This window comes from Ptychodera flava, chromosome 19, assembly GCF_041260155.1.
Source record: "Ptychodera flava strain L36383 chromosome 19, AS_Pfla_20210202, whole genome shotgun sequence".
NCBI classification, from domain to species: domain Eukaryota; kingdom Metazoa; phylum Hemichordata; class Enteropneusta; family Ptychoderidae; genus Ptychodera; species Ptychodera flava.
Window position 1 is genome coordinate 32559670 of NC_091946.1, and position 16345 is coordinate 32576014.

Genomic DNA, 16345 nt, shown 5'->3' on the forward strand with positions numbered 1-16345 from the left:
CTATTGACAGCTATGGTGAAAAATTGGAATATGTTCGACATATATTTTCCCAGATCTTCTGGAAATACGCACATTCCTTTACGACATAACTTTAGACCTGCCTAGGTCATGGATTGAAAGTGGTAAATCTAATGTTACTTTTGAAGAAATACCAGGACCAAGAGTCGGACAACCAATGATCCTAGAACTCTGAAAAAGAACCTCACAGTGGCCTTTTGGATAAAAAGTAACTAGAGCATGTGGAAAGAAACCAAGATTTAGAAACGAACGCCAACATTTTATGAATGAATAAAGAACACTTCATTAAATCACTGAAATCTTCGAAAACTGCCTTTATCCCAGAAAATGTAATTAGAACTGATATGAATAATTTTAATGAAGAATAAAATTATGAAAAGATTGACAGATCATTGAGACATGTTTACTTCATAACACTTACTATGTGACCAAAATACATCACTATTTACATTCAACAAACCATATTGTCGTCCGTATATGAATAATACGCAACATCATAATCAACTTTTAAACATCTTGAACTGAAACGAAACATTTCTAATACTTCAAAATATTGGGACTCTACCATGACCAGACAACAGCATTCATTATGGCACCACCACCGTCATTTCTAAATAATAAGAGAATCGAGAAAGATATAAAACCCATGTCCTCCTTTGCAGAAGTCTGACTTTAACTACGACTACAACTTGCCGAATTAAAATTAAGTTCACACTCAAAGGGTTTTTGCTGACTATGGAAATTAAGATTTCTGATTGAAAAAAAGTAAATATGAATGTACATTATTATATTGGCTTCAAAGTATCTTCCTATAAACTTACTATCTTTCTAGGTCACCTGTGGTTTCTACACTGCCTATATAAAAAGACGTTATCTCTGACGGTACTGCTTAAAGTGTCTGAGTCACCCTCTACAGGCTATAGAATGGTCAAACCCTGTGCACGGAGTAACTAAGGGTGATCCAATGAGTCTTTGCAGAGATAGGGAAAGAGGTGTAATATTATTGGATGTATTCAATTCTCAGTAACCGTTACAATTAACTTGTGAGTTATGTACTACTTAAACACACCTCTATTATAGAAAATCTTGATTTTTCGATAATTCCCAGCAGCTAACAATCACGTTTTGTGCCATAAATTTACAGACAAAACAAACTTTGAATTCTCTCTTTGGAGTTTTAAAGTTTTGTTGTCCTATGCGGTTGGTGAGAGTTCACTTATCTGTTTTATCAAGTAAGTCTTCTCGTCATTGAATTGTTCGTCGTCTGTCCTGTCGTTGTGGAAGTCACCCAAGAACTCCACCAGTTTCTCTTTATTCTTCAAGAGGATGTCCAGGATTGGCTGGGTCTTGTTAGGATTTGCTACAAATACCTATCAATCAATCAATCAAATAATCAATTAATCAATCAATCAATCAATCATCAATCAATCAATCAATTAATCAATCAACCTATCATAGTCCAGTCGGGAACAAAGAATCCGTAGGATAAAAATAAAGCAATGAATCGTCATTTTCAATGTATATATGGTCTCGTACTTATTTGTATGTTATTGATCAACAACAACAGTTAAACTTGCATAGTTCTATGATTGACACTCTTTGATGCAAACATCAAGTAAAACTACAATGCAACTGTAGAATCCGAAGAAAGCCATGCAATTACTGGTACTTCTGAATACCTTACCTCATCACTTATCTTACTAATACATATAACATGTGTATTCACGTTTTTTGAAGCTACTTTAGTCTACCAGTGGCAAATTTACAGAGACGTGAACAGCGAATACAGTCCTCATGGAGTATCATTGTGTCTGTCTGTTGCCATAATAATGGCACAACTCGGGTATTAGACATAGCAGATGATACGCACACTATATGGTGTTTACACAGGCAGGTGGTCACTTTAGCTGATTGAACGTTTGATGCAGGATGTTTTATTTTTGTGTCTATGGATCTGCCACTCGCAGGTAATACTCAAAACAACATCTCCAATGTAGTTAGAATCAGAGATTTGACAAAGTAATCATGTAAATTATCTCACCGTCAACTCTCCATTGAAGTTTACCTGACAGTGTTTGACATACCTTGAAGACATGAAAGGCTTCAAATTGGATATTCCGGCTCTTGTCACGAAGAAAGTCCATCATTAACTTCAAATTGTCAGGATTACCAATATACTTTGTCATCACTGCGAGGTTATGTCTACCTAGTAGGAGCTCACTCAGCAGCTGAAAATCAGAAGTTTTTAACAAGAATTTAAACTGTGGCAACAGAAAATACTTGATTTTAATAAATATTGTTTTTTGCTGTGCCTATACAGCAAATTGTGAATGAGTTACAACTGGAAAATTGAACTGTAAATTAGACAGTACACTGTGATGAAACACAGGCAAGACACAGCAGCAACAGAGAGATATTGTGTCATTGTGTTATTTCACAATGTATTAGCCCAGGGGTTGTTCACAAAATGCCCTGTACAATTATGTTACTGTACAGAGCTTGCTGTTTTATTTCAAACAATGCAATCACTACTATTTATCTAAGCCTATGGTGGTAACATATTATTATACTGTAAATTATTGCATAGGAAATCAGAAATTTCTTCAAAAATGATTTCTTTAAGCTTAGAAGGTATAAAGTTTTAACGGTAGTTCTCTTGCATAACATGTGACACCAAGGAAGATTAATATCACTCAGATGCAATGATTCAAGGCAATGAAGTAGATTTTTTATAAAAGAAGGTGACTGCCTGACGGCGGCATCCAGGGATGATATAGCCTGTGGTGTCGGATACGAACAATGGACGTTCTCAAAACCCGGCTGAATTCTCAAAAAGTATTCATTTCATCGTGATTTTGGCGAGGTTTTTGAATTTATTGGATTGGAGAAATCATAAATCCAAGACAACAAACGGCGATGGGAGCCCTACATCGAGACCCCGCTAGACTGTGCCTGAGGCATCGCTTAATTATGGAAAGGCTGTGCAGAGCAAGGGAACCTTTAAGATGCAATGGGTAGCACATGCTATAAACAGTACTCCTTCGTGTATTGCTATGATTAGTGGTACTTCTCGTGATCTGAACTGTGGACTATCTGAAACTATTCACAGTTGACCTGGACGTCCTTCAAGTAATATTGCAGACTAAAATACATCAAGTATGGTTTCAAGATGAAAGTTATCGCTGAAATGCTCAAAATAAAGCGTTAAACATTGGAGTATGGTGACCATCATACCAGGCCTGTAGTTGTGGGGGATTCATCGATCAAAAAATACGTGACCCATGACGTCTTTCAATTAATTTCTTTTGCATGTTTGTTTTTTTTTTCTGTGGCGTGTGCCTGTTTGCATTTTTTTGCTGGCCGTGATATGTAATATGTGTTTTCACTCCTTTAGTTAGTGATGTGGACTTTTATCTGGCCTCATCACAGTCGATTTTTGAACTATAACTCTCCTTTTTTAACTATAACTTTCTCCTTTTTTACAGTCAACCCGGATGGTGATTCATGTTTATTTTTTATTTTTAATATATATTTTTTATGAGAGGAAGTGCCGCTCTTTTACTTTTTATTTATTGAAATAACATTTTTTTTGCATGTACTTATTCGTTTCTTTTATAATCAGCACTCATTGCACTTCTTATGCAAACTATGTCACGAGAATGTATGTCAATAAGTATGGGTGTATGGCTTTTTCAAAATCGTTGCAAAGTGTTGATTTCCTCATTAAGTTTTAATAATATCTTAAAAATAATTATTAAATACAGAGTTGTCTTTTTGGAATATCTTTTTATTTGCTTTCTTATACAAATTTGTCTTTTTTTTTGAATATCTTTTTACTTGCTTTTTTAATTCTCCCGCTTGCAATTCAATCAAGAAATACAAGTGCGCGCGATCTTGAACAGGTACAGACATATTCATACAGCTGATAAAATGAGATCATGTCATTTTGAATCAAATACTTTTCTCTGTGTTGGTCTATGCATTCTTTAAAATAATTTATTCAAATATAAAAAACTATCACAGTTTATTTTATACTGTAACGATCATATTTTTGAAACATTTGGTTCGCCCTACTTCAAGATATATATGAACTATGTTTACATGAAGAAACAAAGGCCTGATGTCAGTAAATGTAAAATATGTGAACTATGTACAAGATTGCTACTATTCCATATTATAAAATTAGGGAGTATAATTTTGATTTACGACAAAAACAGTTAAAATCACCTTGTTTTCTAACGATTTCATTTTAGTTTGACACCTAATACAGTTACCATTCCAGTGCTTAATAAATCGCAACATTATGTACATAAAATTTGTTTAGGTGTAAGAAAATCTTTTCACGATATGTAATGACTTTGTCATTTCAACATAATCAAAATACGATATAGTACAACCACTAAAGGGAGCCTTCATGCCAAATTTCAAACCGGCATGGGAAGTGGTTCTTGTAAAGATATTCTTTAATCGAATATAAAAGAACGCTAAAACAAAATTGTTCGATTGAAACCATCTTTATTCATCTCCTTCGGACTTGACAATATATGTATTAGAACATTTGTTTGGCTTTGCAAACCAAATTTCAAATAAATACAGTAGACTTTGTCTGAAAAAGAAAACTGTTTGATAAAAGAAAACAGTCAAAAATACAAAAAGAAGACATTTCTATGAAAATAGAAATACCTATCTTGGGTAAGTGAGACATAAAGTCACTATTTCAGTTTTGCCGCTCATTTGCAGATTTTTCGTTTTTTGTAATTATAACTTGATTTAAAAATAATTTTCATCTTTTGTTCAGCAGCTCTACAACCTAATGATGTGTAGGATTCTGAAATTTTTGGAATCAGACCATTGAAGTAATAAGTTATTTAGCATTTTTTGACCCGAAACACCAATAATTATTCCAAAAATACAATATTGCACGTTCCTTCACGATTTGAAGAAAAGTCGTGTAGATCATCGCTAAGAATCCGATATCAAATTTCAGAGCAACCCGACAAATGGTGTTGGACAGAGAAAAAGTTTGACAAAAAACAGAAAAAATTGATCAACAAATACAAATACAAATACTTCACCATCATTTCAACAAATCTTACCTTACCTACTTCATCCCTTAGAACATGCCTGCCAATTTCAGACAATCGGTTTCACAGAAGATGTTTTGACCCAAAATTGGGGAATTGCCTCTAAGTTACGGAAGACGAGAATGTCAACACAACTAGAAAACACATGTGTGAGGGTAACCCGAAAAACATGCACACGAAATTTTAGAGTGCAAGATGTTTTTTACCAAAACGGAAAAATTACCGAAGAAATATGAGCATACAAATTTCACCAGAATTTGAAGACAGTTAAGTAAGGTTTCCTAAAAATACCCAGCACACCAGATCTGCAATTAATTCTTGCGGTCAAGACAACAATAAGATATGCATTTACTAACCCACAATTTGCCTTGCACAAAGTACTAGACCTAACATATTGTAGCTCGTTTTATTCAATAAAACACCATCAACAAAACAAACATGGCTGTCTGAAAGCCATATCAGATCATATTGATAAAATAATTTACGTCAAATGTGAGTTACAGTGTGCGTTGTGCCTTGTGCCAAGTTTGAAAGACATGTCTTACTTTAGGCTGTAGACATCAATTACAGGAAACGCCATTTTGGGTTATATCACAAAACCGACGTGAATAATCATGACATAGGGAGTAATCCTTGTACGAAGCTGTAAAGAAATCGCTCCGGCCTTCACTGAGAAATTTGCGTAAACAGACGCCTTGATGCACGCATGGACGCAGGGACACGACAAAATCTGTAAATGCCCACGGACTAAAAATCAGGGGTCATGGGCAAAGTTTTCTGTTAGAGAACCAAATGGTTCCCCAAAATTTACCGATATTTGAAATTCAAAATGGCCACAATCCCTGTGCTAACTGTATCAGGAAAAAAAGAAAAGTTTTGAGTTTCAAAAAACTAAGACTGTGAAAAAAATCCTTTATTTCAAGAGCTTTAAAAGGAGCTCTTTGAGGGGAGGATCAGAAAGGATTTTTAAAATTTGCAAGTCCGAATAGCTGTCCCCGAGACGCGTTTTACCTTAAGAGAGCAGGGATTTCTCTCTTCATGATTTTCATATTTTCTTGTGTTGAGACATTTTATTCACTCCCGTTTTTCCATACTCACCTTCAGTGACTGTGCCTTTAATATAACGTTGGATGAATCCAGAAGACCTCTATACAAACCAAATACTCTTGTATAATTTTCGTCCAGGAATTGGGCACACAGGGTCTTGTGTCTTGTCAGGAGATCCTACAGAGCGACGTGAAAATGCAACTTAGCCCGACTTTCTAACTTTGAACTGCACAAACCACTAAAACCAAAAAAACTTGAACTTTAAAGAAACAGCTGCGCTACTTTACCTTGAATGTGGCGAATGCATCTGATGCAAGGTCAAAGGTTGACATCTCCACGTACTTGAATAAATTGTAGAATTCTTCAGATTGGAGGAGAATCTTTGCTAAAGGCTCATATAGTACACATTCTCTGAGAATAACACCACAGTTCAGGGCTATTTCTTGGTTTTCATACCTGTTGAAGATGCAAGACAGAAAAAAGTCCACATTGTATGATATGTGTGATTTTTTTTGTTTATCTCTAAACATTCAAGTTGTGGCAATATTCCGATATTTTTTCTTTCTGCAGCTGTCTATTCTTTTCCCAAGTAATGTCAAAATGCTTAGTGCACAACTTGTAAAAGCAGCTTGTATGCCGATGTATTGAATGTCCATTATATACTGTTGACAACTGAATTTAGGTCTGCACCGATACCAAGTTTGTACTTTGTATTTCAATCTCTTGAAGGCAGATTTAAAGGATATATCTTTGTTTTCTTTCTATGCTAAGTGTTTTGTTACGTGTGTTTTAGAATATGTGAGATAATTTATTGTATGCAAATGCTCTCATTAATTTGTGATGTTTCGAATTAAGGATCATCTCAAACATCCCTAGCTCTGCTCTTTTTTCTGATAAATAACAAAGACCAGAAACATGTCTTTCATCCTTGCCTGCACAAGTTTATGAAGTATTTCGGAAATTCATGTTTCTTGCAGATTTCAAGCACTAACTGGCAATACTCTGTCTCAAAACAGTATGACTTTTACAACGTACACCTGCTTATCGTACAGAGTTTTAAGCCTTCCTACTTACTTTGGCCTCACATGCATGTGTCTTGTCATTGTAACTCATCAAACCTTTGTAGGAAACAGTTACTTACCCTTTAAGAAGAATAAATAGAATTTCCTTCTTTGCGGTGATGTACTCCACCGTGGGTGACCGAGTGCCTATCTGTCTTCTCAGTACCTTTTTAAAAATTTGTGCCACATCTTTCTTTGCCTGTGGGAATGGTGTAAAGAGATCAATATTCCAGATTAGATTACCTAGGCATCTGATTGATTCCATGGATTTAAAGGTCGAAAGAAAATGAAACTCGCAAAGAATAACTTACACAGATATCATTTATACACTAACCAAAATCAAAGGAATGCGCCCCTATAAAATCAATGTCTAAGTTTCTATTTTATACTTTGCCATATGTTTGTGCATTTGGGTTTATGAATGTAAACTTACCTTGTGAGACTTATAGTTAAATGTAAATCGTTTCAATTTGACAAGGTGTCATTTGTGTGGTAAATAAACCTTTCATTACTATTAGCATTACTTTTAATTTTAATTTTCACAAGACTTTTTATTTTGTCAGTTCAGCCTGGTTCTATTCAGCACTGTCACTTTTTACATAAAGGGCCGGTAGGTGAAACTTTTAATTTTTTCACTCAAGTTTTTGCATTTAATGCCAACTACGGTTTCTTGTTCTTATCTCTAAAGCATGTTGAAACACATACCTTTTGACTTGTCAACATGTGTCTATATGTGTACAATGTGCTGCTGTTACTGCTTACGTCGATTACGTTTGAGTTCTAGTCTACATTAGATTTCACTTGTCTACAAAAACAATCAAGTCTACAAATACAGTGAGAGGACAGGCTGAATAAAATACTGTGTATGTAACTATGCTAAGGGGAGTAAAAGGAGTAACTGAAGCTGACATCCATATATCTTTCTTTCATGAATTTGACTTTGTTTGTACCGTCTATTTACTGTCTGTTCTGTGCTGTTTTGTGTCTATGTTTACAACTATTGTCTTACAAATTTGACCTAGTGTTATTGGATTATGGATTGGTATGATTGCGATTATTAAAAACAAAACATGTGAAAAATCTTCAAAAGTTTAAAGCTATTGGTTTCATAAAGCCATGTTCATAAGGCAGTCTTGGCAGACACACACTTTGCAGAAGTAACATTTATATGTGTTAAATGTTCGTATTTGTGATGTTGGTTCAGCACTTATTCTTGTTTTCTGCTTTCTGTTATACCATGAACGGCAAGGGTGCGGCATTTATTTTAGTGGAAACAGCTAAGTGCGGTACCTTTTGCTGTATGCATCTGTGCAAAAATTAAAGTGCCTTGAACTTCTCATACCTTTGATAAAATAAAAGATTTAGCAGACAAAATTCATCTCTGTGAAAAAGGGAATTAATTAGGCAGTTCAATGAAACATATTTGCTGGAAGAGAATTCATCTTTCATTAGGGCGTAACATGCCGCCAGGTACATCGTTGAGAGTTCGACATATGACAAGCGTTATTTCCCCAATAGTCTATGTCAGAAAAATCAGAGGTCACAAAATCTGTGTCACTTGTTTTAATTGCTGGTTGTTTCTGTTTATAGCAAGACTAACAGAGGTGACCGCGTAAATCCATTCCATCAATAATGAATCCTTTGTGCACACTCGAGTACTCAGTAGTGAGACAGAATCTCCTGTACCCGTGTATGTGATAACTTTAACATTGAGACTGAATATTAGCTGACACAGAGGGCATTATGCTTCAATCACAAGAACCAGTATAGGATATTTGTGGACAATTATAACAAGAGAACCAAAAAAGGTAACTTTGAAAAATTGCCCTGATATGTACGGCATGGCAAACGTGAACTATACTTTGTGCACTTAATTTTTGAAATCATTCAAACCAAAACTCAGAAAGTATTTCCACCTGACCATCGGGCATGTAACTGAAAAAGTTTGCTGCCCAGCGGGATTAACCTACCTCGGGCAGACGGACAAGCATTCATTTACTACTCTGTTAAAACATAGACCCTCGAGATTTTCTGGAGGGTCTATGGTTCAAAATGGCAAAAATCATTGCAGTTATGGTTTGGTATGAGTGTAGACAGTTACGTTAAGCTTCCTATTCCACTTTTTATGGATACTGTATGTAACAAGAAGCCCCCTTAGAAAACCCTTTCAGTTCATAATAAATGATATGTGTTGATTATTTTTCATCCGTGCCATACACACGATCCATGGCAAATACATTGTTCATGAAAAGTGATTATCATCAATTCGCATAAATGAATAATTATCATTACACAATTTTCATAAATATAAGAAAGATTATACCACTTTAATAAATAAATCCATGCAGAACATCATTTACTCATGACACTTGACACTGAATAGCAAACTGGTATACAAAATTTTGAAATAAATATCAGAAAGTGCTTTTGAATGGAATTCAAACTATCTGGCAATTTTCCTGTTGAGTGAAACTCTGAAGGAAAATTCTGATTTTTTCAAAATAATTTACTGTTTTATAACATGCGTGGACTTATACTTGTTTGCAAAATGCATGATTTCTCACTTTAGTATTTTGTTCAAAGGTTTAATGCAGAGTTTGCCAACCACCACAAGAACCAGAAGTACACGGGATTTGGTTTTTGTCCCCCAAAATGTGTGCAGTGACATCTTATTTTCATTCTTAATTGTGAGAAAGAACTAGTTTCATAATTCAGAGATAATTTCCTTGAGCACAGTGCATTTGATGAGTGACAGATTCAAAGCTACACACTAAAGGGAGCCAACACATGTACAATGTACTGCATGAAGAGTATGGCTGGATAATAGAATTCAGTGAGGAATACTATGGTTGATAATATCAAGACCCTTCAGAGATTTGATGATTACTTTTGAAATGTGCAAGCATATATCTCTACAGCTGTCGCAAGATTCGGATTCGCAGACATTAGCTCAGATAGTACAATAATTTTTTCACAGATCATGAAGGGACCTTTTGATACATAAAAATGATATCCCAGCAGTCCAATAACTGTAAGATTCTGCAACATTCATTTCAAGAGGTTAATGAAAATACTGCAGTGAATGAACCCTCGGAATCTGGCCACACAATAAAGTCAATATAGAGGAAACGCACCTCAAAGCCAATCTTCTGCAGGTTGTTTACAAGATTGAGTAATATATCAAGGTTGTAAAATTCTTGCACTAGCTGGGCTACCAATTCAGGTTGTGGTTCCTGATCTCCAGTGCCGTACAGAATATTCATCATCTCTGCCAGAATTTTAGAAACATCTTCTGATGCCTGTGGGATAATAACGACACATGATTTCAGTCACTGCAATATTGAATATGGAAGAACGTACCTCAGTTAATGCATTGTTTTTGTGGACTCGATTGGATTGTTATTTTGTTGCAGTGAAAATCGAGATTTGCAATTCAAAACATCTGCACACTTTAGGTCATGTGTTTCTCTGATTTAAATTAAAAATTAAAATTGTGACTCCGGACTGATTGTTCTTCACTGTAAGAGAACAGTTTTCAGAAGAGGCTAAACAAGAAAAGATGATATGACACATAGCAATGTTTACCGGTATATGTAAGCGTTATTCTTGCCGGTAACATATTCTTATTGCCACATAATTCTCACTTCATAAAAATCGCCAAGGAACACTTTACTACCTATGCACATATTAACATTCGACAGGAACACTTCGAATACATGAGGTTCTTCAGTCCATATTATTACTAATCGCCTATAATATATTTTAACCATCAACTGAGAACTACTGCATTCAGTGGCAATTAAGGCAGCATCAGATACAATCAGGAGCCGCTTAGTGAAATTAACTGACTATCACTGCAAGCTAATATTCAGAAAGCTTTGATAAGGTCATTTAGTATTCTATTGTTTTCAGAATGAACGCCAAGTGAAGATGAAATTGTTTCAGGTTCTAAAAATGCTGTTGTCTATTTCATATATTTGCATATTTATTATTTTTAAAAAGCATGCTTCTTCATTTCACATTTCACATTAAAGGGCATTGGCCCACCATTATTTCTTGTTTATTATTTTAAGACACATTTTCCTTTATTCAAATGGGATTTCACACACAAGACAATTAGACGTCATCATTCTCTAATTTACAAAATATAATCAATATAACTATTTAAGTCTATGAACAAAATCATATTCTTATCTTATCGTCAATCCACACCTGCAAGATTCCACTCCGTTTTAGCTAACCATATAAGCATTTCACATATCAAGGCTGGTCACATTTGATGTGGAAATGTTTTAGTTAGGAACTCGATAAACTTGGTCAGACCGACAGATGGATGGACAGACAGACTGACTGACATACACAGACTATCATAGTGATATCATTGGGCCCCTAGTGTGTCTTGGCCAACAGACAGTGACAAAGAATCATTAGAACTATTGATACATGTAACAAATAGCTGGATGTCTTAATAAAATAATAAAATACACAGGCATTCGGGACGCTTACATTGCATCAATTCGATTAGTTTTTTGTACATGTACATTTTATACTTATATGATAATTTTAGGGCAATCATCCAGCAATCCAGTCTCTATGTTGATAAATATGTTAGATTTTGTCGGCAAAAAGCTACCGTTTCTCGATTTTCCATAAACAGTAGATATTTACATTTTGCCCATACTACCGATACATGGAGAGATTTTAATATACATGCATTGACTCAGACACCCTACAAGGTAAAGTAAACACTGTTTTGTTCTGTCTCAAATACACCTGGAGCATCTACTTTTGGAACAACTTACAAAACCAAACACATAATGGTGACGACATTGAGATCACTTTCAGCATGATTTTCACTGTTCCTTTCCAATCTTGGCCAGGCTTGGCATCATAAACTGAGATGCATTGTTCATTGTGTGCTCAAAGACATTGTTGTTCACCATATTTACATAAAGAGATACAGAAACCAGATGGCAGGAAATATAAAATATGTGAACTATTTACAACCTTGATACTCTTCAACATTATATTGATAAAACTATGGAATATATTTGACTGGAGACCAAACCTGTTAAAATACCTTCAGCTTTGCTTTCTAATGATTTTTTACTCCAAATTAGTTATGGAACTACAACTCAAAATAAACTACATAGGAAAATCTATTAAATTATTGCAATAGTTCATCTCATTCTAACTTGACAAAATATATTTATGAGAACATTTGCAGAGATTGCAAACAAATCTTTAAATCAATACAGTGAACCTATCTGAAAGAATATTTTTTCGTCAAACATTGAGAAAAGAAAAACTTCAAAAAATTCCAAAATGAAGCTATGCATATGAACATTGACAAAAAAATCTGTCTTGGGTAACTAACACTGAAAACTCTTTTTTTTTCAGTTTTCCTGCTCATTTTAATATCATTGGTAAACATCTGTATGTTCTTGTACAGATAACTTCATTTGAAAAAAATCCCATCCATTATTCATCTTGCGTCTGCAGAACAAATAATGTGCAGTGTTTCTCTAAATTTTGCTATCGAACTGTTCTAGGAATAAGTCATTTGGTATTTCGTGACCAAAAGCAACTACAAGTGTCAAAAAAATACAATAAAGAAAGATTTTTCATTATTTGAACAAAAGTCATGTAGATCATCCCGAAGGACCTCATATCGAATATCAAAGCAACCTGACAGGCAGAAAGGACTATGCATAAAAACAAAAAAATAGATAGATAGATAGATAGATACATACATACATACATACATACATACATACATACATACATACATACATACATACATACATACATACATACATACATACATACATACATACATACATACATGCATGCATGCATGCATGCATACATACATACATACATACATACATACATACATACATACATACATACATACATACATACATACATACATACATACATACATACATCGACAAGATAGATATACAGACATACAAACATACAAACGCCACCAACTTACTATATAAGCTCGGTTTGGTAAGTATACATGTAACAAATGTGAGCTAAAAACCATTATTTACCAAAGTGAACATCATCTTCCACCAAGCTACAAGGCCCAGGAGATGTAAGATACAGACTATCACAATACTTGGGATATTTCATAAATCAATGTGATTTTGTACACTTGGAGTAAACACAGAGAAGTCTGGGTAGAAACATTTGTGGCCCAGTTCAATAAATTATGAAAACGTTCTTTTAAGCACCACATTTCTCTCAATTTCCATATGAAAAAAGTTTCATTGAGAGAGGAGTTAGCGTTTTTGATATGTTTTGCAGAGCATGATATTGATATGTTTCGATTGAATACCGAACTATCTTCATCTCGTCATCATTTACCCGATGTGATTATAAGCCAGCGGCTTTCCCTTATGCACTTGTAGCCTTATCTGCCTCCTCTACGGAAACACAACTATGGGAACGCCCTGGGCTAGCATGTATATCACTGCCGCTAATTGTCATTCAGAGTCATATCATTCACCTGCAATATTCAAATCATCACTTCCTATTGACTTGTCTTTAAGTAGAACATGAAACATGTGTAGTAAAATATGCAAGTACACCATGGATACTCAACTACCTCTCTCTATGCAGTGGATGATAAGCTGATAAATCTCACCCTGATTGAGTACAAGTATTCATAAATCTTGCCTACCTGATAACAGAGTTGGTGTTTTGAATCACACAAAAGAGACACTGATTAATTTGCAGCACTCATTACCTTTTCCACTTTCTTGTCACCCGTGTTTCCATTCTGCAGTACGACCAGGGCGTCCCTGAGAACCTTGGCCAGCTCCTGGGGGCTCTTGATTGCGCTACCAAAGAGAGGCATTGTGATTAAGTTATCAAAGTCGTATTACCTCTCCACCACAGAGAATGTACTTTTCAGGTTCCTGGTACTCTGGCCCCTTGCTACTGACAGCACTGGAAGGGAATCAAAAAGAGAAAGTGTATACATGAGTATAGACGGGAATACAGAATCACAAATCAATAGTTTGAGCACTGTACGGCAATAAAATATGTACGTACCTGTACTATGTGCAAATGATGCGAATGTGAAACTAAAATGGATACCACAATGTAAGACCAGGGTCTATGGTTACATCGCTACTTAATTTGCATGTGAAACACAAACAAGCTAATGATTTGTAAAACAAGCATTGTTAGGGAGCCATCATTATTTACGGCCTGGGGGTTAGAATCACTCAGAAAATTGAAAACTACAAGGGGGTTACTTAAAATGTGGAAAGGAAGAAGGGGGTACTCAATGTTTGGAAAAGGTACCGAAACATTTAGTACAACTACGCAATGATATATAAAAATCGCAGAAAAGTATGAAAAACACAATAGATTATAAAATTGCACAAACATGGTACAATTTGATCTATGTCTACCAAGTATCTTAACTATCATTACTAAATGAGGATTTTTTCAGTATTTCCTAATAAAAACTGTTTACTTGCCTAATCAAGCATGAGAAACATCTACTTTCCATTCTATAGGGTACTGATTTCCAGAGAATGCATGAAGCTAAATTCTAAAACTATACAAAACGTTGGACTGCCTCGATGACAAACCCATCTTTTATTGCAAGAAAATAATTTCCCATAATATAGTCCAAAAATACCTGAGCAATAAAGATATTTTGTATCTTTTAACCAATTGTAAATTTAGGCCCGGCTTTACTTTAAAGTTTTATTTTTGTTTTCTTAAATTGTTTATTTTCTGTCCTCTTTAATACAAACTTTGGCAATCTCATGATAAACATAATATTGAAGAAACAAAGTTAATGACCATCTAATATAATATGTTTTACTCTTAAACGTTAAACATAAAGAAGAGGCCATGGGGGAAATGCTATCAGCAGATACCATTGTTAATGCACAAGATCTAGGACAAAACTGAACTGTTGTGAATCCATCCTTTACTATCACAGAAACATACACTTCAATTGACTTAAGTTCGATACCCGTTTTGACATTTAACCATACCGTTCAGGTTTTCATTAGAAGCCAGCAGTCGGAAAAATGGCACGGCTGGTGAGGTCATTTCTCTGACTGTAAGATCTTAATTCGATCTTAGTTCTTGCACAGATTCATTTTAACGTTCCTGTTTTTACATTGCGTCGTGCTGTTCATTTTAGACCAGTGTCAGCACGTACGAATATCTTGAAACACTCATTTCTATCACGATCTCAGACATATTTTAATTCTATCAGTAACAAGCAAAATTTAGATATTTTTAATAACTTTAGTAATTTTCATCATGGATTATGTAAGATCTTTTTTCTCAATAATTACTTTTATCTGGATGTATTTCTGTGTATCTTTCACGGTGTTGCTGTTTTTTATGCGAATTCTGTTTGTTTGTTTTCATTGTAACTGTTATACATTTATTGTTTTGTATTATACTTTTATTTTCAAACGAACCTGTTATTGGGGCAACCTGTTGGTTCGAGATCAAATAAATAAATAAATAAATAAATAAAGAGGCAAGCAAACAAATAATGGATTAGGAAAAATACTGACTCTGACTGTTGGTCAATTAATATCGTTTACAGAGTGTAAGACTTTGGTAAGACAGAATAAAATAAAGACTGCTCCCTTATAATACAGTACACTTGCTTACGTAATCAACCTTTGGTTTTTCATAACGAAGGACGGTGTTCTGCACAGCTTGAAAAACATTACAGGGAGTTTGATAATTTACATAACAATGCATGCTTTGGTTGGCTATCAAACCCGGCATTAAGGTATGTCTTTATTCAACACTACATGTACACAACAAAACAAGTTTTGTCTACAGATGACAACATCAGCTATTATTAGTAAGTCAGGTAACATTATTCAACACTATTATTTACAATATCTACTTATGTACTGGTAAGATAGCATAATTCTCTAAAACCCCTGTGGCATCACCTGTGGTTCATTTTTGAATAGGTATGTTGTTACAGAATGTTGAGACAGGGACACAAAGGTCCTGGTACTGTAGTTTGTTCTGCAACTTGTTCCGTACAAATAACAGCATTTCAAATCCGAAGTTAATTCTCCATTATCTTTAGAGTTTTTTGTTATTTTATTTGTGTTTTGCTAG

General features: G+C 34.7%; 1 protein-coding gene across 2 annotated transcripts; it reads right to left on the reverse strand.

Annotated features, from left to right (window-relative positions):
* Positions 1-346: 346 nt before the first annotated feature.
* On the reverse strand, positions 347-14378 carry LOC139119306 (calcium-binding protein 39-like). 2 transcript variants are annotated; one of them, XM_070683054.1, is made up of 8 exons: positions 14279-14378; positions 13971-14173; positions 10345-10509; positions 7291-7409; positions 6437-6605; positions 6201-6326; positions 2103-2246; positions 347-1388 (listed from the first exon to the last, which is right to left on the reverse strand). In XM_070683054.1, exons 2-8 carry the CDS (start codon positions 14079-14081, stop codon positions 1212-1214), a joined length of 1011 nt encoding a protein of 336 aa, XP_070539155.1. In that variant the 5' UTR covers positions 14082-14173; positions 14279-14378; the 3' UTR covers positions 347-1211. The 2 variants fall into 2 exon arrangements, with proteins under 2 accessions (XP_070539155.1, XP_070539156.1); XM_070683055.1 differs by lacking the exon at positions 6201-6326.
* Positions 14379-16345: the final 1967 nt, after the last annotated feature.